The sequence below is a fragment of the Mirounga angustirostris genome, unplaced genomic scaffold (genome assembly GCF_029215605.1).
Source record: "Mirounga angustirostris isolate CCGP_5_RB_7025 unplaced genomic scaffold, mMirAng1.0.hap1 SCAF_3, whole genome shotgun sequence".
Classification (NCBI taxonomy): domain Eukaryota; kingdom Metazoa; phylum Chordata; class Mammalia; order Carnivora; family Phocidae; genus Mirounga; species Mirounga angustirostris.
In genome coordinates this window covers 97,773,219-97,800,240 of record NW_026991711.1, presented here as the reverse complement: position 1 = coordinate 97,800,240, position 27,022 = coordinate 97,773,219, and the positions used below count along the sequence as shown (strand labels likewise).

The 27,022-nt window shown below is 37.6% G+C and overlaps 1 protein-coding gene across 1 annotated transcript in view; it reads left to right on the top strand.

Moving 5' to 3' along the window:
• DPP10 (dipeptidyl peptidase like 10) overlaps positions 1-27,022 on the top strand; it is a 131,447-nt gene that overhangs the window by 51,364 nt on the left and 53,061 nt on the right. The window contains exons 7-10 of the mRNA XM_064586433.1: positions 4,266-4,357; positions 4,750-4,797; positions 8,003-8,124; positions 9,456-9,503. Coding sequence (XP_064442503.1) covers positions 4,266-4,357; positions 4,750-4,797; positions 8,003-8,124; positions 9,456-9,503 — 310 coding nt within the window. The remainder of the gene's footprint in view (positions 1-4,265; positions 4,358-4,749; positions 4,798-8,002; positions 8,125-9,455; positions 9,504-27,022) is intronic.

The window sequence follows — 27,022 nt, the reverse complement described above, 5'->3', positions numbered from 1 at the left end:
ATAATATGGATGTTACAAAAATCTGTAATTAAAAGTGTGGTTTTGGGACGTGAATTAACAGAGACTAAAGGAACAGCATAGACAGTACAGAAATAGCCTTAGACACATATGGAAGTTTAATATATGATAAAGATGGGATTTCAAAGTACTGGAAAAAGTGAATTTTTTCATAAAATAGTTTTGGAAAAAGTGAATATCATTAGGAAAAAGATAAAAGTAGTTACATACTACCACCATAATTCTAAAGTGATCAGAGATCTAACTTTGAGAAATAAAGCATTACATGTACTGGGAGAAAACATTAATAAATTATTCATAACCTTAGTTTGAAGAAAGCTTTTAAACTATGCACCAATATGTAGAGACAATGTAAGAATATGATGGTAAATTTGATTACATAAAGATTAGAAAAAACTTTTTTGGGGAAAAATAGTACCATAACCAATGTCAACATAAAATGACAAATCAGGAGAACATATTTGCAGCTTACATCTCACATAATGGATATAAAGACAAAGAGTTCTTAAAAAATAAAGAAGACCAAAACAAATCTGATAGATAATGTAGACAAACAATAGCAGAGGGATAATTACCGAATCTCCTTTGTAATTATGCAAATGACACATTATATATGTTGTATTATACATATATATCTATATATGATGCTCAACTTTTTTCCTAAGAGAAATGCAAAATGAAATTATACCAATATACCTGTCACAAGTTGAGTTTCATAGGAAGCCAACTGAGAAGATTAGCCTGTAGGACCATTATTACAGAGGATATCAATAACTTTGGAAAGGAATGCAAGGAAGAAAAATTGGGCAGAACAGTTTGAGCGGCAGGGCCATCTGAATGAAGGCCTCAGCTGACCCCATAAGAATTCTAGACTGAATGGCCCTCAGAGAAGTCCCAAACGAGGGCAAGAGGTTTGGGCTTCTATACTCCAATATTTTTATACATACATATATATAGTGTATGTTTGAATCATTTACATATTTTCATATTTTTTTTACATTTTTAAAAGATTTTATTTATTGGAGAGAAAGAAAGAGAGCCAAGGAGAGCACAGGTGGAGGGGAGGGGCAGAGGCAGAAGCAGACTCCCCACTAAGCAGGGAGCCTGACTCATGGCTGGATCCCAGGACCCTGGGATCATGACCTGAGCTGAAGGCAGGTCCAGGTGTCCCCCATCTACATATTTTTAAAAGAAAATTAAATACAAAAAATGAGGACAACAAAGCCTATGTTGAAATAGAGAAGTAAATGCACCTGAATATAAATCAAACTGATACAAATTTGAATTGAAGATAATACTAAGAACGCACACACGCACACATGCACAGAGAGAAAACAGTGAAATCTGTCTAGCTATCCATCTATCTCTTCTAAAAAGGCCCAGCACTAATAACATTAGAGTAGCGATGAACACACATAACCCCGCATCCTTCTATCTAAATACCTTAATCCAGTAGAAAAAAACTTCACGGAGAAATAACTGATTACAGTTAGGAGGTAGAGGAAGTAAAATGATGTAAGAACATGTGATTGTGAATAAAACATGGAAGTACTCAAAGACCAATGTAATAATTTCCAAAGAATAGAGGGGTTGACTTGAAGGAGTCCCTGCTAACCAAATTTTGACAATTTCAGCATCATAAAGAGTAACAACAGTAATGGAATGTAACATTGCATTAAACATGCGTTAAGTGTATAGTAATATGAAGAAGAGGGAGAGAAAGAGAAAATGAGAGTAAACACAGAAGGAGAAATAGAAGTTCTTTTTACAGAAGTATGCCACCTAATAAATAAAAAAGTGATATTAGAATTAGAAAATCACTTTGAGATGGTAATTTATTTAGGGAAAGGTCATGAATGGATGCCAAACCTACTGAATGAAAAGTTAATGGGGAAAAAGCTATTCATATAATATTCAAGTATCATCCGCTTTTAATTATAAGGCAAATGTTTTTTACAATGACTATATCTCACAGTTACCATGTAAACAGCATTGTCATGAGTGGGAAGATGTATAATGGTATATTTCCTGATATAAGCAGCAGAGGTATCCGGTATCACCTCTGTAATATTTTTGCTAAAAATATTTAGGCTAAATTAAAGCATAAGAAAACAGATAAATTCAAAATTCTGAACATTCTGTAAGACCACTGGACCAAGAGTCTAAAAAATGGCCAATGTTGTAGAAATCAGAAAAGACAAGTGTTTTTCTTTGAGACTAAAGAGATGACAATCCAATACGATATGGAAACCTTGATTGAGACATCTATTTTATATAAATATATAAATGTATGTATGTATGTATTTATATATATTTAAACATGAAATACATTATGTGTGTGTGTGTGTATAGTTATTTGGGTTACTTGTGGCTGTTGTGGAATTTAGGGTATAGATTATATATTTAGATGATGTTAATATTCCGGGGTGTGATATGTGACTTGCTTACATGTGAAAATAGTCTTAATCTTAAGAGACGTAGGCAAAAATATCCTGATGTTTGCAGTCTACTTTTTTTTTTTTAAAGATTTTATTTATTTATTTGAGAGAGAGAGAATGAGAGAGAGCAAGAACATGAGAGGGGGGAGGGTCAGAGGGAGAAGCAGACTCCCTGCGGAGCAGGGAGCCTGATGCGGGACTCGATCCAGGGACTCCAGGATCATGACGTGAGCCGAAGGCAGTCGCTTAACCAACTGAGCTACCCAGGCACCCTGCAGTCTACTTTTAAATGATTGAGCAAACAATAAAAAGAGGGAGGGCAAATATTCAATATGTTGACATTTGGTGAGTCTAGGTAATGATTTTACAGATAATCATGTACTTTTCATTCAGCCTTTCTGTAGGTTTGAATATTTCCTCAATAAAAAGAAAATAAGATATAATTTCATACTCATTAATTTGACAAAAAAATAGTCTGAGGAAATTAATGTTGGTAAGGAAGTGATAAAGATGTGGAGCAATGAAAACTCATGTTGCTAGTAGACTGTAAATAGGGACAAGTTTGGAAAATATTTTGTCACTACCTAGTTAAGTAGAAGACATGTGTACTAATGACCAATCCCACTTCCTGGTGTTTGTCTCAAGAAAATCTGCCATGTGCATCAGGAGATTTTATTTTATTTTTTTTTATTTTTTATTTTTTTTAAAGATTTTATTTATTTATTTGAAAGAGAGAGACACAGCGAGAGAGGGAACACAAGCAGGGGGAGTGGGAGAGGGAGAAGCAGGCTTCCCGCGGAGCAGGGAGCCCGATGCGGGGCTCGATCCCAGGACCCCGGGATCATGACCTGAGCCGAAGGCAGATGCTTAACCGACTGAGCCACCCAGGCGCCCCAGGAGATTTTAATAAAACTGTTCACAGGCAACTTGTTTTTAAGAGAAGATATTTGTAAATGCTCAACTGTTGATAAAACAGAAATTATGCTATATTCATATAAAATACCATATAGCAGTGAAATCAAACTATGGCTACAAACTTCAATATGAATTAATCTCAGGAATAAGTTATTGTGGGAAAATAGCAAATCTTAAAGTGATGAACATGCTCTGAAAGTTCAAAGTATTATATACTTTCAGGGCGCCTGGGTGGCTCAGTTGGTTAAGCGACTGCCTTCGGCTCAGGTCATGATCCTGGAGTCCCAGGATCGAGTCTCGCATCGGGCTCCCTGCTCAGCGGGGAGTCTGCTTCTCCCTCTGACCCTCCCCCCTCTCATGTGCTTGCTCTCTCTCATTCTCTCTCTCTCAAATAAATAAATAAAATCTTTAAAAAAAAAAGTATTATATACTTTCATAAAATAGTATTTATATAATACTATTACATATGTATATGTAATATATACTAATAATATGCTATTATATGGTATTTATTTACAATAAAGTTTGTTCTGCAATGTTTTATTTAACGCTGTGCAAACTGCACAAGTCCCAGTCATTTGAGATGAGAGTTACCGAAGTCCTGTGTCTGTATCAAATGCCAAGATGACATCCTGTGTCAAAGTGATGCAGAGGAAAGCCTCACCTAGAGGTGTTTTCCGAATGGTTTCCCTACAGTATAGGAGAAAGGACACCATCCTACCCTGGTCAATGTCTGCATGAATGTGTGTGAATTTTTAAGACTGAAAACAAGAAACTTAATGTTAGCTGAGAATTACGGAATTAAAAGTGACACAGGCAGTTGGTACTTTGGTGTTGACCAGAGAGATGCTGTTTAAATAAAAAGGAAAATCAATATTTTCTATTTCTTTGCAGAGTAAAAGTGAGCAAATTACTGTGCGGCATCTGACATCAGGAAACTGGGAAGTGATAAAGATCTTGGCATATGATGAAAATACTCAAAAAATGTGAGCGTTTTTGGTTCTCTGGTCAGGTTGGAAGTCTGGGCTGCCAAATGCAATCTTTTCTGCCAGATTTATGTTTTGCTTACTATGGTCCTACTCCAGACACCCCGGCTATATAAGAGCAACTTTTTCTGTAAAGACTCTCCCTGTCCTTCACCCAGAGACACACTTACTTGCCCAGATACATGCACACACCCCCAGACAGAGATCACACAAAGGGGTGATAGGATGATATTTTAAGAAAAAAAGATGTGCTTCCCAAATGGAGCAAAGTTCTGCGGTTGAATAATGGAACAGCTCTTGCCTGTTCTTTGACAGTTTGAAAATTCAAGTGAAAACAGCCTGGCAAAAATTGATCTGTGCCTGATGTTTGTGTTGTTTTCTTTCCTGGGCAGTTACTTTCTGAGCACAGAGTCTTCTCCCAGAGGGAGGCAGCTGTACAGGTAAGCAAGGTGCAAGGACTGCCCTGAACACGTTCATTTCTCAGTGGCCATCTACACAGCGTAATGATAGGATGGAAAATCTGAGTTTCATTTTTGACATGACGAAACCTCACACTTTGGTCTAGTCTTTCAGCTCTGAACATTAGCAAGCCTGAAGGGTTGGTTGGACCTGAAGTGAAGACCATCTAGCTGCCCCTTCTTTATTTTTCTCCTCACCTGCTTTCACAGTCTCAAAATATCCTTTTTTTTTTTAAGGCTTGCTTCTCTCAACTACCCACATCATAGGCATTTACATATTTTCCTCAGTGGACTTTTCTTCTGCTAAGCCTCATTTTGAATTTTCAGTGCAAGAATATTGTACACTGGTAATTTTTTCCCAAACAAAATAAAACCATTGTGAACACTTAGAAGAGTGGATCGAGAAAGTGTTTCTCCCCACCCCCCATGCCCCCATAGTGTACAAAACCTAGTAAGATTGTTATTGAAGCCAGGAATGCTCATTGCTTAAATAAAACAGTAGATGGGAAATGTTTTCATCTGCCCAATTTTCCCAGATGGAAAGTTATACTCATAAAAGGTACTTAAGGTCATACCTATTTAGTACTAAAATGTTTCCTCACTCAGAAAGCTTTCACTAGGACCTCACAACAATGACTTTTATTTTTGTCTGGCAAGCAACATTAATTCTAGACTTTATATACACTTTCTAATTTCCATTTCACAGATCCATTTTTAAAGTGTCAAAACTGCCATGGTATATTCTCAGTAGAAATTCATCATGTTTGAAGAAGTGTCACCACTGATTCTTACCCAGTAGCCTAGACTTTCCTTTGAGGGTAAAAATGTATGTTTAAAGCATCCTAAACTCCCTCTAATTCACCACATACTCTTATTTATGCATAAATTGCTTTCATCTGAAGCAAATGTCTCATTTTTATCACCTCTCCCAGTATGTTATTTCTGTGTTCGTTTTTTGGGTGTTTGTTGTTTTCCTCTTAGAGTCCAGAACCCATACTCTCAATGACTTCCAAAGGAAGAAGAGCTATTTATTTAAAGAGACTGATTCTAGTTTGGGTTTAGAGTTCTTCATTAAAGTATTGGTTACTTTTTTTTTTCTTTTTGGTGACCGAAGCCTGTCTTGAAACATGTACTCTGGTTGGTACTGGTAGTCCTGAGCCATTTTTTTTAAGGTCCTGAAACTACTTGACCAAGGTTTTATTTCTCTCATTTTATGAAATTCTTAAAGAAAAGTGACGGTGTCAAAAGACTGGACTTGGCCAATTTTAGCCAATGGAACTGAATCTCAATCTCTTTTCCCTTCATTCGCCTAAAATGTGATTTGCATCAAAATGACTTCTTAGATTTGTGCTTGTCTTCGCTTTCTAGTGACCGAGGCAGAATAGTCAGCCTATCTATGACGTACTAGTGGCGTAGGCTGTGTTATACAGAAAATGCAGGGGCGCCTGGGTGGCTCAGTCAGTTAAGCCGCTGCCTTCGGCTCAGGTCATGATCCCGGGATCCTGGGATCGAGTCCCGCGTTGGGCTCCTTGCTCAGTGGGGAGCCTGCTTCTCCCTCTGCCTGCCTCGCCCCCTGCTTGTGTTCTGTCTCTCTCTCTCTGACAAATAAATAAAATCTAAAAAAAAAAAAAAAAAAAAAAAGATCATTATACAGAAAATGCAGTACCAATGAATTTCCCCTTAAACAGCGTAGCAAATGCCAGTTGGCTTGACTGTTAAGATAACGTTAGTGTTTAACCCAAAAACTCAATCATTGTCCAGGTCATAAAAATAATCATTGGTTGATTAAATTTATGGGATGAGATACCCCTGAAGAATCACAACTGCTGCCACGGTCAGTTTAGAATTTTATCTCAAAATGTGCATTTATTTCAGTAATTTCTAAATAATCTAAGTAATCTAAATAATGAGAAACTACCAACAAATTTTGGGGAACTTGAATATGAAAAATTATATGAAGGAGTAGAGAGAGAAAAGGGTTTTAAATTCCAGTTATAATATTTAAGTAGCTGTGGACAACTGGCATGCATTCTCAGCCTCTCTGGAGATTGTTACACAACGCTGAATAGAATTAATGACATTGACCTATATACTTAAAAATAATTAAAATGGCAAATGCTATGGTGTGTGTGTGAAGGTATATATACACACACAGCAATTTTAAAGAGAAAATATTAGGTGTGACTACCTTGTAAGTTATCGTAAAGGTGAAACTGGTTAATGTGTTTAAGTGCTTAGTTTATATTAATTGCCTTGACCAGTGAAGGAAAATTTTGGCTTATAATGAGCTCGGAATGTTTCAAATGTGAAATTGTGAGTTTATGAACTATACTTAACATTGATCCTCAATTACTTCTGGTGCTTCTGTTGCCCATTGTCAATACATCTGTTCCTATCCCTGTGTATGCAGCCTACTGCACATCAAAATGACTAGGATTCATTTACAAAGGTATAGCCAAAATCATGTTTCATTTCTAAATGAAACAGAATATTCTGTCCAAGTTTAAGATATAGCTTCACCACCATTTTCATCTGTTGGCATAATTTACGATTCATATCTATTTGTAAAATAGATGATTGCTTTTCTTTTTACCTACCTCCCTGACGTCTCAAAGTGTGTATGATCACGAACATTATCATACAAAAGTAACTTTACTAAAAATTTCAGTCAGGTATTTAAGGCAAGTATTTTCAGTATATTTAGTGGGAAAAATTTGACACTGATATCAAATTCTACTGTTTAATGAGCTTGATTCTTTGTGTAGCTTGTGAAACAATGTATTGGTTCTTTCAACTAATATTTATTGATGGTGAGTTTATGCTAGTCTCTGTGGGCAATTCCTTTAAAGCTATATTTATAAAGAAATATCTATAGAGAAAAGGCAGGTAAGAATAAATTACATTGAGTCCTGTGGAAATCAGTTCCTTTATTTATAAACATCCACACATACATTTTATACATGTAGACATACATGATTTTAATTTTATTACAGAGAAGAAAAATGTGTAAGTCTTAACATTAGTAATGGAAACTGACTTTGCATTTATACTGTAAGTCATCATTTACAAGGAACTGCAATGTAAGTAATGCTGGAGCTCTTCAGTTTATGTTAATATTTAAATATTGATGCCACACATTCAAGTACCTGGAAAAGTACCATTTCTAATTTTCTTTTTCTTTCCACAGTGCTTCTACTGAAGGACTTTTGAATCGTCAATGCATTTCATGTAATTTTATGAAAGAACAATGTACATATTTTGATGCCAGTTTTAGTCCTATGAATCAACATTTCTTATTACTCTGTAAAGGTAATACATGATTTCTGATGAAATTTATTTGATCAGTATCTATTACTATCATGAGTAACTATTATTCTCTAGCTATATGATTTGATATTCTAAATGTGTGCATTCGTTAAGTTATAAAGTAAGAATTTACTGAGCTATGAATTGTATCTTCATTTAGAAAATGAAATTGGGAGTGAACATTTACTCATGATCAATAAAGGCTGTTTGAGAGTGAAACTTTTAAAAAAGTGAATAAACATTTACATCAGCAAAGTCATGCTATAACAACAGAATTTACCTACTCTTTAGAAAAAAAGAACAGTCCTCTTATTAAAATAATGGCTTGGTTGTTAAGAGATTTAGGATCTACAGAAATTTAATTGCCTGGGTCTAGCACCCTTCAATTTTAAGAGATTACATTCACCCCAATTACTTCTATCTGGTAAAAATACATATATGTGTGTGTGTGTATGTATATATATATATATAACTTCTATATTAGCATGCTCTATCTAGGTTATACTGATTGATAGGAATCGCTGCCCCTTAAATAGACACTGTATCTCCCAGAATGAAATGGAAGACCTGTATCCCTTATAATGTAATGGACTGACTAACTGCTCTTGCCCCAGTGGGTACCTGAAGCTGTCCTGTTTTAAGACACCCTGAGGAATAGATCAACCCTTGCTCTTCTTAGTTTTTTTTTTTTCTCTTGATATCAAAAAAGTTCTTGTTTGATGATAACAGGGAAAAACCATTAGACCTCTAGATATAGTTCCTTAGAGGAGTGAAGTTTCAGGATAACATCTTATGGTTACACTGAAGTAACAAGCATATTTGAAATATTTGATGATTGCAGTTAATGTTTTTTAAATTAATATATAATTAGAACCAAATTTTTATCTTATGGATGAGATATTTCTATTATGCATGCATTCTTTCTTCCTTGATTGAGTGGTAAATAGAATTTAATCTTGGATGAACTAGTGAGGGGTCACAGGGTCATGAATCAGCTTTCTGGACATCAGTGACTGCGCTATAAAAGACTAGTGAAAGAGAGTAAGGAGCATAAGACTGGGTACCATAGAATTATAGAAGGATAGGGCATTTTGGAGAAGGGGAAATCTTAACAATCTTTGCAAATGGTTCCTTTCCCCATATGTTCTTTTCTGAATAAAATATCCGTAGATAGGAATGAAATCTAGTTATGTGGTTTGTTTCATAATTATGTTTTAACTATGAAATGCTTCAATTTGGAAAAAAGTAACTGTCATGTAGCCTTTCCAATAATTATTACTTAGATGTCTTTAAAATATTTATACATATTTTTTATACATGTTTTTTAAATCCAGGCCCAGGTGTCCCAGTGATCAGTCTACATAGCACGGACAACCCAGCAAGTAAGTACACAAACATGACGACGTGGGACAGTCATGGCAGGCACTGGTCTTAGGTATTACTTATTCTGAATGTCATACTCTTATAAAACCTTTTTCAAAGGAGTTTCCAGCATGGAGAGAAATGTGTAGGTACCATCAATTTGACTTTGTTTATGTAGGAGAAACCGTAAAGCAAGTGGTTTGAGCCAAGTTACAGCTGGAATTGGATCTTACATGTCTGGAACAGGGTATCTACTATATCTAAATTTAGTGAAGACTGGTTGATAAGGCTCATTTAGGTACGCTTCTGGTCCATTTTTTTCCTTGGTCTCATATAGATTATTCCTACAATGTTTTTTGTGTACTTTTGGGAAAAATATGAAAAATAAATATATTTTTTGTATCCTATTTGTTCCAGATATCCAGGGCTTCCTAGTTTTATCTATTCATTTATTCTTTTATGCATTTAACTGTTCATCATCTATTAAGTGAGCACCTACTCTATCAAGCAATATAACCAAGGTTGGGTGGACTCTGCTAGTAAAATATGGTCAATGTGTTTATGAAATTACAGTAGAGTATGTAAGTAAATGCGTGGTTGAGGTAATCTTAAAAATGACTAGCAAGATTGCTTCCTGCCTTTCTTCCTATGTTTCTTTGCCTTCTTTCAATTTTATTCAATCAATACTCTTAATGCTCTAATGATTTACATTAGGCTACTATGATCTAATAAATTAGGCTTATATTTATGAACTTAATCCTCAGAACACCCCCTGATATATAGTTAATTTTATTATCCTCTTTTAAAGATGAAACCGAGTCACGGGGACGTAAAATAACTTGCTTAATTCATCCTAATAGGTAGGTGAGCCAGGAAGCATAGGAAATAGTCTGACTCCAGAACAGGATTTGTAACTGATGACGGCAGACTGGAGGGGGTCCCTGGCTTCACACTGGATAGAAATCAAATGTGAGTTGGAGAAAGTGAAAACAGAGTTTAAGAATAGCAGAGTGTCTAGGAGACTTAGAAAGGACAATGAGTCTCATCAGTGCTTGGGGCTAGGGGTTTATATTAGAAAAGATCTAGGGTATGTGTTCCTTTAGGAATCCAGGGTAGGGTCCAATCAAAGATGATGAGAGGTGAGTAACAGGTGTTATTTCATGAATCATCGAAGGTAGGAGGTATTGATGCCAGTGTCAGCAGAAGTTTGTTTGAAGCTAATGTTCTGGAACATGTTTGGTATCCAGCTCTTCTTAGATTTTATTACGTGCTTGGGGCCTAGGAAAAAAGAATGATTCACTCTTGCTTTCCCCTTGAAGTGAACATAGCTTCGTTGGCTTGTTCAGAAGCAAAATATAGAAATTCGGCCTACCAGAAAAACAGCAGAGACATAGCCTTTCCAAAATGGATTCCCTCCAGCTTCCCTACCTCATTATCACTACCATATGATGGCAACTTATTCTATTGTGATTTTGTCCTTCACATCTGTATTATTTTTAGAGAACAGAGGAAGACCATTCATTCATATTCTTTAAATTCCAACATATGGAGACTTCCTCTTTATTCTATGAAAAAACAAAAGTGCAAATCTGTAATGGGGTTTTGTGTGGTTGGAAATAGGTGAGCACATTGTTTAGTTTCTACTTATCAGTATAAACCTTAAAGAGGTTATGGTGAGCAAATTAAATCTGTTTAGTATTAAACAACAAAACAGTATATTGGATAAAATAGAAGGTTGAATTTTATAGATTAAAATCAGTATATAAAATGAGTTCATTATATACATTTTGTGAGATCTGAAACAAATTAATCTCTCATAGGATAAATTTTCTTGTAGGGAAATTAGCAAATGAATTTTTTATGAAGAGATATATTTGCAACACAGGATGCACTGAATAACTGGGAACGATTTGTGTTATACTGCATGTTCTGCCAAATTTCCAATCTGATTTTAATTAACTTTATTCTACTGTTACAAGGCAATGTTGTTTCCTAGTAATTTCTGTGGCAAATAGTGAAATATTTTTGTATAAATGAAATCTAATTTTCCCATTTATAAGCCAATTATCATCTCAGCATCAAGAAAAACAAAAAGTGAGCAGTGGTGAGGTGCTATTCAAAAACTTACATTCAGTTTCAAGTAAATCTTTTGGTTAATGGATCTTGGATTAAAATCTTTTGGTTAATGGATCTTGGATTAATAACACATCTGGGGGCCACATGAAATAGAACAGGGTATGAAAAGAAAATGAAAATAAATTTAACAAACATGGACACCTTTAAACCCAATGGTTATCAAAGAAATGCAGAGTAAAACATTTGCCGTGTAATTTGCCAAACAACTTAACAGCATCAAAAAATTTACATTGCTAAGAAGGATATAGTAAGGCTCTCATAACTTGCAGGTAGAAATATAAATTGTTGCAATCTCTTGGAAAAAATAAGTCACAAATCTTTTATACCTATGTACCTGGCATATTTCCTCTTAATGGTTTTTACTGAGGAAATAATTCTAAATAGAGAAAACCTAATAGCACTGTTGACAATAATGAAAAAAACATAAAAGAGGGGGATTTGTAAATGAACTTTAATGGAATATTAATTAGTGCCCTGAATATCTTCCATTTGTCCCTCCAGAACCATTGGATCTCTGTTTTTTCCCCCTTTGGTTTCTGCCCAGAAAGTAATCTATACAGATGACTTAGGTTCTATTACCATTTGGCTACCAGTTAGATTCTAGCTAAAGTGAATCCCATGGGTGACTGAAGATAGGGAGAAAAGTAGTTTTGGTGTATCTATATTTCCAGGGCTACTTATCACTGTGGAATTACCCAAGATTGCCAGGACTCCTAGCTGAAGGTCACCATGGATCTCTCACAGACCTATTGCTACTCATTGCCCTTGACCTGCAGGCCTAGCCACAGTCCTAAGCCCTGGGTTACTAGATTGCCCCTTATGAACTCCTGCCCATTGTTCATATATTTGTAAATAGTTCTTAATTAAAATGTTATCAAATCATTCTAATAAAGTCACTATCAGTTTCCTACTAGGATTAAAAATGTTGACAAAAGTTCTTCAAAAATGTTTAAGCTAGAGTTCCAAGTGATTAAGGAGTCCAAATGTTTATGCCACTCTAACAAAGCTGTTTGAAAATGCATCTAAAAATTTAAGAAAATAATGCTCACAAATGTTAAAATTCTTGCATTTGGCTAGCAGCCTTCCAGGTGATTTTTCTTCTTTCTTCTTGAATATTTGCCTGGTGTTCTGCAATGAACAAGTATTTTTTTTTATATATATTACTTTTATAATGAAAAAGAAACTCTTCATTAAAATGCTCAGTGAGTTAAGGTATAAATATGCAAAATTTTACTTAGTTAATATTTCAAAGGTCCTTTGTCTCATATCATTACCATTTTCTTTCTCCTTAATTTTGCATATATGCTTGTTTCCTTTTTCTCCATCCCATCTCTTGTTCTCATCCTCTCTCCCTTTCTTCTTCCCAGTTTTGTTTTCATTTTCTTCTCTTTTCAATCCCATGCTTAAAACCATGTCTTAACATTCCTTCCTCTTCAAACTATTTCACCAAAAAAACTGCGTATTACGTGTTTTGCAAATTTATCGTGAAAAAAAAGCTGTCTGCTCTTAATATTTTCAAAAATGGCTTTAGTATTTCCTATATTTTTTCCTTAAATAGAACTTATTTCCCTGTGACCATGGATTTTTTTTTTCCCCATGAATAAATGAGTAGCCTTTGATTTAGAAGTAAAAATTTCTCAACTGTCCCTAAATACATGTAATTAGGTTTATCACTGACATTTGATAATTAAGAGAAACCATGAGAAATTATTAGTATACTCATATTGGTGCCTCTGGCTGTATCCATTTATTAAATTGTCAGTCATTTTAATACAATAAACTATTGTTCATTTATTTAAAAAAATAGTCAACAAGATCTGTAGTTTAGTTAGAGGTATAAAGGTAAAAATTTACTAAGATTTATTCTTCAAAAAGCTGTCCTATTGTAGTTATTAGCAAATATCAGGTGACACTGGCTTCCTCTAAATACAAAACAAATGGTTTTATCCACAATTAAGTGCATTTTTATGATCGTTCTTAGGTTATAAATGCTGAATCTTTGGTGAAAGTATACAGAGTTTAAGTATTCACATTTTAAATTTTATAACTGAATGTTTATGATAGCTTCCTTGAAAATATGCTCTTTAGGTAATCTAAAACTTCTTACATTTTAGGGATAGAATAAACCTCTGAGAACATCTCATTTCCCAAATCTGTATTGTAACAAATGACATTTATTTACAAGAGATGTGGTCTGATGTGCCTGAAATCACATGTAGAATTCAGAGTACAGTGCAGGAAACAAAGTTAGATGGTTCTAATAGAATACGATAATTTCTCTGACAGAAGTGGACATAATTCCAAGACAGCAAGTCAGCAGAAAGGCAAAAGAATGTAAACATACTAACATGAAGGCATAAAAATATTCAAACATGCAAGATAAAGGTTGTCCCATGTGGCTGGAACAAAACATTTAAGAAAAAAAGAAAAAGGATATAGGCAATAGGGGCAAGCTGGAGACAGGTCATAAAAGTCTTATGTTTTACTCTAAGGAGTTTGGATTTAAAGTATCAATGATAAACCACTGACAATTAAAAAATAAATTTGTATTCTGGCCATGGAGTAACTCAAAGTAGAAACAGCCTGTTGCCAGAAAGGAAGGGGGGGGGGAAGGAAAAGAGAAAAACTGGATAAAATATATAAAAAACAAACAATTTTCAAGTATGTGACAATAGTCAAGGTAGGACTTTGATCCCTGGAAGAATAATGTTGTAATTGCCCTGGCTTTCTGGCTGGAATCATTTTCTGAATCTCAGTGCAATGAAGAACAATGCAAGAAGAGTGTAATGGTATCTTAGAGTCAGAATGAGGATGGACATTGGAGTTCAGAAAGGCTGAAGATTTTGGAATGTTGAGAACATGGACAAATACACTGGAAAAGAGGAGAAGAAATGGAGAAAAGAGCCCAGAAATCTTAATAGGGCTTCAGGGGATCATCTTGAGTCTACTGCAGAAAATCCCTAGCTGAGCATGTATCTGGGAAAGGCCAGAGCTTCAAAAGCGCTGGCATGTGCTAAAAGTTCCAACCAGGCAGAATGTGGCTCAGTTGGTTGGGCAACTGCCTTCGGCTCAGGTCATGATCCTGGAGTCCCTGGATCGGGTCCCACATCGGGCTCCCTGCTCGGCGAGGAGCCTACTTCTCCCTCTGACCCTTCCCCCTCTCATGTGCTTTCTCTCTCTCTCATTCTCTCTCTCTCAAATAAATAAATAAAATCTTAAAAAAAAAAGAATACTGGAATGTGCAGGAGACAGCCCACAAGAGTCATGCCTTCGTAGTAGGGCTACGCTAGTCACACAGCAGAGATCACCCAAACCTACACCAAATGAGATATTTTTAAAAGTATTGAAATGATTTAGCTGCCTGCAAAGAGCCTAAACACCTGCTGGAACAAAGTCCAACAACTTCCAAAATAATAGAATAAAATCCAAAACACTGTAAATGGTCAGAATCCAGTAAAACATTACTGGGTGTGTGAGGAAGCTAGAAAATGTGACTCATAACTGGGGAAAAAAAGCTACTGTGAACAGACAGACTCAGAAATGAGAGAGATGGAACCTTCTGACAAATACAATAAACCAACTATTATAAATATGATTTTGAAAGTCAAGAAAAAATGAATACAGTGTGAATATAAATGGGGTATTTTTTAAAGGAACTTCATGAACTTAAAATATCTGAAATTGGGATGCCTGTGTGGTGCAGTCAGTTAAGCATCTGCCTTCCACTCAGGTCATGATCCCAGGGTCCTGGGATCGAGTCCTGCATTGGGCTCCTTGCTCAGCGGGGAGCCTGCTTCTCCCTCTGCCTGTCGCTCCCCCTGCGTGTGCTCTCTCTCCTCTCAAATAAATACATAAATCCTTAAAAAAAAAAAATCTGAAATACAAACTTCACTGGAAAATACTAAAAGCAAATTAGACACTATAAAAAACGGATCAGTGAACTTGAAACATCAATAGAAACCTCCAGATAATGAAAGAAATGAACAGAGCCTAGTTAATGTAGTCATATATGTGTATATATATATATAATATATATATATATGGTATAATGCAGGCCATCGTATATATATGATGTTTTTAACTAGAGTCAAAAGGGGAGGCACGTAAGAAGAAATATTTGATGAAATAATGGCCAAATCCAAATAAGATGAAAAGTATAGAATTGCTCAACAAACCTCAAGCGAGATGTATCCCAACAGAAAAGGTGATTTAAAAACACAACAAATTAAACCTTATATCATCAAAAATAAAAGGACACCTATATATCCACACATTACATACATGGTAGTGAAGGCAAGAATTACTGCAAAGGTCTCATCAGGAAAAAAAAAAAAAAAAGGAAAGGAAGAGAAAAGAAAGGAAAGAAGAAAAAAATAGAGCAAAATCTTTAAGATGATGATGGAAGAATTCCAGAAAAGATGGCAGATTAGGACAACCCAAAGCACAATTCATCTCAGGGATACAACTAGGTAACATTTACATCAGTATAAATAACCCAGAAAATGACAGGAAGACTAGGAGAACAAATTCCACAACTAAAGGGACACATGGGGCTGTCTGTGGGTGGGAGGGATGCTGCTGGAATGGAGAGGGGAGAGAAGTACTCTCATACAGGGGAATTTGTCTTCCCTGTGTGGACTCTCCAAACATTTGACTTTGAAAGCCAGAGGGGCTGAATTTCATGAGTTCTTACAACCAAAGAGACTCAAAACCTGAAACTATAAAAATAATTGGTTTCAGCTCTGGGAGAACCTGGAGGGCAAGAGGAATCCGTCCCCGCCCTTAAAGAGACAGCATAACAAACAGCCCACAGAGATATAGCATGGAAGCCGCAGTTTGAAAAATGCCTGGGGCATACAGAAGGGGGCTTTCTTCAGTAATCTCACGAGTGTGATGGAAGGTCAGGGACCCCTGAGAGACTTCTTCAGAAACAGGAGCTGGTGGGCACCATTACCTACTTCCACCTACCAGCATAAACACAGGGCGACCTGCAGGAATCAGAGAAGCCCAGATACTCCCTCCTTGATAACACTGCATGCCCTGCACCTCCCTCACCCCCTGCACTTCAGATCTGACCTCTCCAGCCAGGCTGGCCTTAGTCTTAGTGAATGCAGATCCCCTCCCCCCACAGAGTTTGTGGACCCTTCCCCTTTGCAGAGTCAACCCCTCCAAAATGCTCTTAGCCAGAGCCCTTCCAAAGAGGTGCCACAAGCCCAGCAATGTGCAAGCACACCAACAGGGGCTAGCACCACTCCAAAGTGACACAGGAACAGGAGAAGATAACCACACACACCACTCCACCTATGGCCCCAGCAGTGGGCAAGGGACAGACAGCTGGTCTGACTACAGGCCCTGCCCACCAATAAAAGCTTCTCAGGGGGACAAAACAGGTAAGCATCCTGCAGTTTGGTGCTACTGTTACCTCTGGCAAATGGTTGGTCTCACAAAACTCAAGACCAAGGCAGCCCAAGACTGGCCCACTAACACAAAAAAGACCAAGCACTGCCCACCACAGGCAAAGAAAGCCATTGCAGATGACTGGACTGAAGGAAAAAGCAACTCGGCCACAACAGCAGGGCATACGCAACACACATAGGAATCACCCCTCAAGTGCCAGGTTCTGGTGAACTGGAGACACTGCATTACAGGACCTCTCCTTCATAAGGCAGGAGACATAGCTGACTTTCCTAGCATACAGAAACAGATATAAAGATTTAGACAAAATGAGAAAAGGAAGTAGGTCACAAATAAAAGGACAAAATCATAGCAAATGACCTAACTGAAATAGACACAAGTAATACACCTGATAGAGAATTTAAAGTAATGATCATAAAGATATTTGCTGGACCTGAGAAAAGAGTAGAGGACATCATTGAGAAACTTAAAGAAAACACAGAAAAAAAATACAATCGGTATGAACTCAATAAATGAAATTAAAAACACACTAGACAGAATATAGTAGACCACAGGAAGAAGAATGGACCTGGAGGACAGAGTAATTGAAAGCAATCAAACTAAGCAGGTGAGAGAAAAAAAGTTATACAAAACAAGAATAGATTTAAATCAACAGCATTCACATTATTGGGATCCCAGGAGAAGAGAGAGAGAAAAAGGTACAGAAAATTTATCTGAAGAAATAGCTGAAAACTTCCCATATCTAGGGAAGGAAATAGACATCCATATCCAAGAGGCACAGAGAGCCCCCTCTGAACTAAATCCAAGAAGGTCCAAGACACAAAGTAACTGAAATGGCAAAAAGTAGCAATAAAGAGATTATTAAGGCGGAGCAAGATGGAGGAGGAGTAGGAGACCTGGATTTCCTCTGGCCTCAGGAATTCAGCTGGACAGGGATCAAACCATTCTGAACACCTACAAACTCAACAGGAGATCAAAGAAAAGAATAGCAATAACTCTGAACAGAAAAGCAACCACTTTCTGGAAGGCAGGACAGGCGGAGAAGTGAATCAGAGGTGATATTCGGGAGGATAGACTGCGGGGGAGGGGGCCTCTGTACGCCGCTTCTGGCAAGTGATACAGCGGTGGAGCACAAAATCGGAACTTTTAGAAGTCGGCTCTGCTGAGGGACGTCACTCCAGTGGCTAAGCAGGGGGTGGAACCCTCACAGGACAGTGTGCTCTCAGGACCCTCGGGGTCATAGGAAGACTGGGGGTGTCTGAGTGCAGTAGAGCTCCAGGTTATCAGAGCGGGGAAGCCAGCTGCAGAGATGGAACCGAGGTGCGGGCTCTCAGCTCGGCGTTGCCATAACCCGTGATCTGCAGCACAGTCGGGCCACAACAAGGGACCCGACAAGTGGCAGATCCAGGGAGACTCCCCTTCCTCCCCCGGGGAGGAGCGGCACGGGAGCGCACTGCAGGGATCATCGGGGTTTGGAGACTCCACACGGGGTCGGGTGCCAGAGAGAAACGCTCGGTCACAGGCCAGGTGAGCACAGAGTGTGACCTAAGACCAGGGAGACGAGAGTGATTGACTGCTTTTCTCTGGGGGCACACTGAGGAGTGGGGCCCCGAGTTCTCGGCTCCTCTGGGCGGAGATTGGGAGGCTGCCATTTTCACTCTCGGCCTCCAAAGCTGTACAGAAAGCTTGCAAGGAACAAAAGCTCCCGAGAGCAAACCTGAGCAGGTAACTTAGCCTGGACCGGCAAGGGCAGGGCAATTCCGCCTCCGGCAAAGACATTTGGGAACCACGGCAACAGGCCCCTCCCCCAGAAGATCAGCAAGAACAGCCAGCCAAGACCAAGTTTACCGATCAATGAGAACGGCAGAACTCCAGCGCTAGGGGAATACTATACATAGAATTCATGGCTTTTTTACCATGATTCTTTAGTCTTTCAAAGTTAATTTTTTTTTAAGTTTTTTTTCTTTGAATTTTTCTTTTTCCCTTGTCAACCAACATCTTATCAATCCCTTTTTTATTTTTTTAAATTTTTTTTTAAAGATTTTATTTATTTATTTGAGAGAGAGAATGAGATAGAGCATGAGAGGGGGAAGGGTCAGAGGGAGAAGCAGACTCCCTGCTGGGCAGGGAGCACAATGCGGGACTCAATCCTGGGACTCCAGGATCATGACCTGAGCCGAAGGCAGTCGCTTAAACAACTGAGCCACCCAGGTGCCCCTCAATCCCTTTTTTTAAACAAACATTTTTATTTTTCATTTTTAGAGTCATATTCTATCCCTTCATAGTAGGTACCCTTATTTTTGGCTTATATATATAAGTTGTTCTCTCTTTAAAATTTTGAGATACAGTTTCTTCTAACAGATCAAAATATACCCTAAATCTCTAGTATATGGCTTTGTTCTGGTCTCCTGCCTGATCACATTCTCTCTCTTTTTTTTTTTTTAATCCTTTTTTGTTTTTTTAAAATTATCAATTCCTTTAATAAATTTTTTTATAATTTTCATCTTTAGAGTCATATTCCATCACTTCATCATATCAACCCTTATTTTTGTACGTATATAAGTTTTTCTTTCTTTAAAATTTTGGGAGGCACTGTCTTCTAACAGACCAAAATACACCCAAAATCTAGTGTGGGGCACTGATCTATGAACCAGCCTGATCATATTTGATCATATTCTGTATTTTTTGTTTTGTTCTGTTTTTGTTTGCTTTTATCATTTTCTTTTTCTTTTTTCTTTCACTTTCTTTTCCCCTGGCTTCAGGTCTTTTCTGATTTGTTTAGAGTATATTTTCTGGGGATGTTGTTACCCTGTTAGCATTATGTTTTCTCATTCATCTATTCTCCTCTGGACAAAATGACAAGATGGAAAAAATCACCTCAACAAAAAGAACAAGAGGTAGTAATGAGTGCTAGGGACCTACTCAATACGGACATTAGTACAATGTCAGATCTAGAGTTCGGAATCATCACTTTAAAGATATAAGCTGGGCTTGAAAAAAAATGGACGTTATTAGAGAAACTCTTTCTGGAGAAATAAAAGAACTAAAATTTAACCAAGTTGAAATCAAAAAGGCTATTAATGAGATGCAATCAAAAATGGGGGTGCTAACTGCTAGGATAAATGAGGCAGAAGAGAGAATCAGTTATATAGAAGACCAAATGATGGAAAATGAAGTAGTTGAGAAAGAGAGAGATAAACAACTACTGGATCACGAGGGCAGAATCTGAGAGATAAACGATACCGTAAGACGAAACAACATTAGAATAATTGGAATCCCAGAAGAAGAAAGAGAGAGAGGGGGAGAAGGTATACTGGAGCAAATTATAGCAGAGAACTTCCCTAATGTGGGGAAGGAAACAGGCATCAAAATCCACGAGGCAGAGAACCCCTCTCAAAATCAATAAAAATAGGTCAACACCCTGACATCTAATAGCAAAACCTACGAGTCTCAGAGACAAAGAGAAAATCCTGAAAGCAGCTCGGGAGAAGAGATATGTTACCTACAATGGCAGAAACATTAGATTGACAACAGACCTATCCACAGAGACCTGGCAGTCCAGAAAGGACTGGCATGATATATATTCAGAGCACTAAATGAAAAAAATATGCAGCCAAGAATACTATATCCAGCTAGGCTCTCATTGAAAATAGAAGGAGAGATAAAAAGCTTCCAGGACAAACAAAAACTAAAGGAATTTGCAAACATGAAACCAGCCCTACAAGAAATATTGAAAGGGGTCCTCTAAGCAAAGAGAGAGCCTAAAAGCAACATAGACCAGAAAGGAACACAGACAATATACAGTAACACTCACCTTACAGGCAATACAATGGCACTAAATTCAAATCTTTCCATAGTTACCCTGAATGTAAATGGGCTAAATGCCCCAATCAAAACACAGGTTATCAGATTGGATTAAAAAACAAGACCCATCTATATGCTGTCTGCAAGAGACTCATTTTAGACCCAAAGACACCCCCAGATTGAAAGTGAGGACATGGAAAAACATTTACCATGCTAATGGACACCAAAAGAAAGCTGGGGTAGCAATCCTTGTATCAGACACATTAGATTTTAAATGAAAGACTGTAATAAGAGATGAGAAAGGACACTATATCCTACCTAAAGAGTCCATCCATCAAGAAGATCTAACAGTTGTAAATATCTATGCCCCTAACATGGGAGCAGCCAATTACATAAGGCAATTAATAACAAAAGCAAAGAAACACATCGACAACAATACAATAATAGTGGGGGATTTTAACACCCCCCTCACGGAAATGGACAGATCATCTAAGCAAAAGATCAACAAGGAAATAAAGAATTTAAATAACAGGCTGGACCAAATGGACTTCACAGACATATTCAGAACATTCCATCCCAAAACAATGGAATACACATTCTTCTCTAGTGCCCATGGAACATTCTCCAGAATCGATCACATCCTAGGTCATAAATCAGGTCTCAACCGGTACCAAAAGACTGGGATCATTCCCTGCATATTTTCAGACCACAATGCTTTGAAACTAGAACGCAGTCACAGAGGAAAGTCGGAAAGAACTCAAATACATGTAGGCTAAAGAGCATCCTACTAAAGAACGAATGGGTCAACCAGGAAATTAAAGAAGAATTAGAAAAATACATGGAAACCAATGAAAATGAAAACACAACTATTCAAAATCTTTGGGATGCAGCAAAGGCAGTCCTAAGAGGAAAGTATATAGCAATACAAGCCTTTCTCAAGAAACAAGAAAGGTCTCAAATACACAACCTAACCCTACACCTAAAGGAGCTGGAGAAAGAACAGCAAATAAAGCCTAAACCTAGCAGGAAAAGAGAAATAATAAAGATCAGAGCAAAAATCAACGAAATAGAAACTAAAAGAACAGAACAGATTAACGAAACTAGGAGCTGGTTCTTTGAAAGAATTAACCAGATTGATAAACCCCTGGCCAGACTTATCAAAAAGAAAAGAGAAATGACCCAAATCAACAAAATCATGAATGAAAGAGGAGAGATCACAACCAACACCAAACAAATACAAACAATTATAAGAACATATTATGAGCAACTCTATGCCAGCAAATTAAATAACCTGGAAGAAATGGATGCATTCCTAGAGATGTATCAACTACCAAAACTGAACCAGGAAGAAATAGAAAACCTGAACAGACCTATAACCACTAAGGAAATTGAAGCAGTCATCAAAAATCTCCCAACAAACAAAAGCCCAGGGCCAGATCGTTTCCCAGGGGAATTCTACCAAACATTTAAAGAGGAATTAATATCTATTCTTCTGAAACTGTTCCAAAAAATAGAAATGGAAGGAAAACTTCCGAACTCGTTTTAGGAGGCCACCATTACCTTGATCCCCAAACCAGACAAAGACCCCATCAAAAAGGAGAATTACAGACCAATATCCCTGATGAACATGGATGCAAAAATTCTTACCAAAATACTAGCCAATAGGATCCAACAGTACATTATAGGATTATTCACCATGACCAAGTGGGATTTATCCCTGGGCTGCAAGGTTGGTTCAACATCCACAAATCAATCAACGTGATACAATAATTTAACAAAAGAAAGAACAAGAATCATATGATCCTCTCAACAGATGCAGAAAAAGCATTTGACAAAGTACAGCATCCTTTCTTGATCAAAACTCTTCAGAGTATAGGGATAGAGGGGTACATACCTCAATATCATAAAAGCCACATATGAAAAACCTACAATGAGTATAATTCTCAATGGGGAAAAACTGAGAGCTTTCCCCCTAAGGTCAGGAACGCGGCAGGGATGTCCACTATCACCACTACTATTCAACATAGTACTAGAAGTCCTAGCCACAACAATCAGACAACAAAAAGAAATCAAAGGCATCCAAATTGGCAAAGAAGAAGTCAAACTCTCACTCTTTGAAGATGATATGATACTTTATGTGGAAAACCCAAAAGACTCCACCCCAAAACTGCTAGAACTTATACAGGACTTCAGTAAAGTGGCAGGATACAAAATCAATGCACAGAAGTCAGTGGCATTCCTATACACCAACAGCAAGACAGAAGAAAGAGAAATGAAGGAGTCGATCCCATTTACAATTGCACCCAAAACCATAAGATACCTAGGAATAAATCTAACCAAAGAGACAAAGGATCTGTACTCAGAAAAGTATAAAATACTCATGAAAGAAATTGAGGAAGACACAAAGAAATGGAAAAATGTTCCATGCTCATGGATTGGAAGAACAAATATTGTGAAGATGTCAATGCTACCTGCAATCTACACATTCAATGCAATCCCCATCAAAATACCGTCCACTTTTTTCAAAGAAATGGAACAAATCATCCTAAAATCTGTGTGGAACCACAAAAGACCCCGAATAGCCAGAGGAATGTTGAAAAAGAAAAGCAAAGGTGGCAGCATCACAATTCCGGACTTCCAGCTCTATTACAAAGCTGTCATCATCAAGACAGTATGGTACTGGCACAAAAACACACACACAGATCAATGGAACAGAACAGAGAGCCCAGAAATGGACCCTCAACTCTATGGGCAACTCATCTTTGACAAAGCAGGAAAGAATGTCCAATGGAACAAAGACAGTCTCTTCAACAAATGGTGTTGGGAAAATTGGACAGCCACACGCAGAAGAATGAAACTGGACCCTTTCCTTGCACCACACACAAAAATAGACTCCAAATGGTTGAAAGACCTAAATGTGAGACAGGAGTCCATCAAAATCCTAAAGGAGAACACAGGCAGCAACCTCTTCAACCTCAGCCGCAGCAACTTCTTCCTAGAAGCATCAAGAAAGGCAAGGGAAGCAAGGGCAAAAATGAACTATTGGAACTTCATCAAGATAAAAAGCTTTTGCAAAGCAAAAGAAACAGTCAACAAAACCAAAAGACAACCGACAGAATGGGAGAAGATATTTGCAAATGACATATCAGATAAAGGGCTAGTATCCAAAATCTATAAAGAACTTATCAAACTCAACACCCAAAGAACAAAGAATCCAATCCAGAAATGGGCAGAAGACATGAACAGACATTTTTCCAAAGAAGACATCCAAATGGCCAACAGACACATGAAAAAGTTCTCAACATCACTCGGCATCAGGGAAATCCAAATCAAAACCTCAATGAGATACCACCTCACACCAGTCAGAATGCCTAAAATTAACAAGTCAGGAAATGACAGATGTTGGCAGGGATGTGGAGAAAGGGGAACCCTCCTACAGTGTTGGTGGGAATGCAAGCTGGTGCAACCACTCTGGAAAACAATATGGAGGTTCCTCAGAAAGTTGAAAATAGAGCTACCCTACAACCCAGCAATTGCACTACTGGCTTTTTACCCCAAAGATACAAATGTAGGGATCCAAAGAGGTACGTGCACCCCGATGTGTATAGCAGCAATGTCCACAATAGCCAAACTGTGGAAAGAGCCAAGATGTCCATCGACAGATTGAATGGATAGAGAAGATGTGGTATATATATATAATGGAATATTATGCAGCCATCAAAAGGAATGAGATCTTGCCATTTGCAATGATCTGGATGGAACTGGAGGGTGTTATGCTGAGTGAAATAAGTCAATGAGAGAAAGACATGTATCATATGACCTCACTGATATGAGGAATTCTTTTTTTTTATTTTTTATTCTTATGTTAATCCCCATACATTACATCATTAGTTTTAGATGAAGAGTTCCATGATTCATTGTTTGTGCACAACACCCAGTGCTCCATGCAGAATGTGCCCTCCTCAATACCCACCACCAGGCTAACCCATCCTCCCATCCCCCTCCCCTCTAGAACCCTGTTTGTTTTTCAGAGTCCATCGTCTCTCATGGTTCGTCTACCCCTCCGATTTCCCCCGCTTCATTCTTCCCCTCCCGCTACCTTCTTCTTCTTTTTTTTTTTTCTTAACATATATTGCATTATTTGTTTCAGAGGTACAGATCTGAGATTCAACAGTCTTGCACAATTCACTGCGCTTACCAGAGCACATACCCTCCCCAGTGTCTATCACCCGGTCACCCCATCCCTCCCACCCCACCCCCCACTCCAACAACCCTCAGTTTGATTCCTGTGATTAAGAATTCCTCATATCAGTGAGATCATATGATACATGTCTTTCTCTTTTTGACTTATTTCACTCAACATAATACCCTCCAGTTGATATGAGGAATTCTTAATCTCAGGAAACAAACTGAGGGTTGCTGGAGTCGGGGGTGGGGTGGGAGGGATGGGGTGGCTGGGTGATAGACACTGGGGAGGGTATGTGCTATGGTGAGTGCTGTGAATTGTGCAAGACTGTTGAATCACAGATCTGTACCTCTGAAAGAAATAATGCAATATATGTTAAGAAAAAAAAAAAAAAGAAGAAGATAGCAGGAGGGGAAGAATGAAGGGGGGAAATCAGAAGGGGAGACGAACCATGAGAGACAATTGATTCTAAAAAACAAACTGAGGGTTTTAGAGGGGAGGGGAGTGGGAGGATGGGTTAGCCTGGTTATGGGTATTAAAGAGGGTACGTTCTGCATGGAGCACGGGGTGTTATGCACCAACAATGAATCATGGAACACTACATCAAAAACTGATGATGTAATGTATGGTGATTAACATAACAATAAAAAGAAAAGAATATTAAAAGCAGCAAGAGAAAAGAAAACAATTATATAGAAAAGAAAACAAATGTATACTAGAGAAACCCCATAAGGCTATCAGCTGATTTTTCAGCAAGAAACTTTGCAGGTCAGAGGGGAGGGACATAATATGTTCAAAATGCTGAAAGGAAAAAAATATGCCAAAAAAACCCAACAACAACTCTATCCAGCAAGGCTATCATTAAGACTAGAAGGAGATCTGAAGCGTTTCCCAGGAGCTAGTTCTTTGAAAACATTAACAAAATTGGGGCGCCTGGGTGTCTCAGTCTTTAAGTGTCTGCCTTCAGCTCAGGTCATGATCCCAGGGTCCTGGGATCAAGCCCCACATCGGGCCCCCTGCTCCGCGAGAAGCCTGCTTCTCCCTCTCCCACTCCCCCTGCTTGTGTTCCCTCTCTCGCTGTGTCTCTCTCTGTCAAATAAATAAATAAAAATCTTAAAAAAATAAAAAAGTTTAACAAAATTGACAAACCTATAGCAGTACTCATCAAAGTCAATACATCAACAAGCAAATAAATTGAGAAAGAGAATACTCAAAAAAAAAAAATCAGAAATGAAAGAGGAGAAATAACTACTGATACCACAGATATAAAAAGAATTATAAGAGAATGATTATATGCCAACAAATTGGAGAACCTAGAAGAAATAGATAAATTCCAAGAAACATATAACCTCCCAAAACTGCATAAGGAAGAAATTGAAAATTTGAACAGACCAAAAACCAGCAATGAAATTGAATCACTAATCAAAAAACTCCAAACAAACAAAAGTCCAGGACCACATGGCTTCACCGGTGAGTTCTCCTGAACACTTAAAGAAAAGTTAATATGTATTCTTCTCAAACTATTCCAAAAAACAGAAGAGGAAGGAAATCTGCCTAGCTTCATTCCATGAGGCTAGCATTACCCTGACACCAAAACTAGATAAAGACACTATGAAAAAAGAACTGCAGGCCAATATCACTGATGAACATAGATGCCAAAATGCTCAACAAAATACCAGCCAACCATATGCAACAATACATAAAAAAATCATTCACTATGATCAAGTAGGTTTTATTGCCAGATGCATGGGTAGTTCAACAATCACAAAGCAATCAACGTGATACATCATATCACAGAAATAAAGGATAAAAACCATATCCTCATTTCAATAGATGCAGAAAAGCATTTGACAAAGTACAATATGCTAGAAACCCTCAATAAAGTAGGGCATATACCTGAACATAATAAAGGCCTTATATGAAAAACCCACAGCTAACAACACCCTCAATGATAAAAGACTGAGAGCAGTTTCTTTAAGATCAGGAGCAAGACAGGGA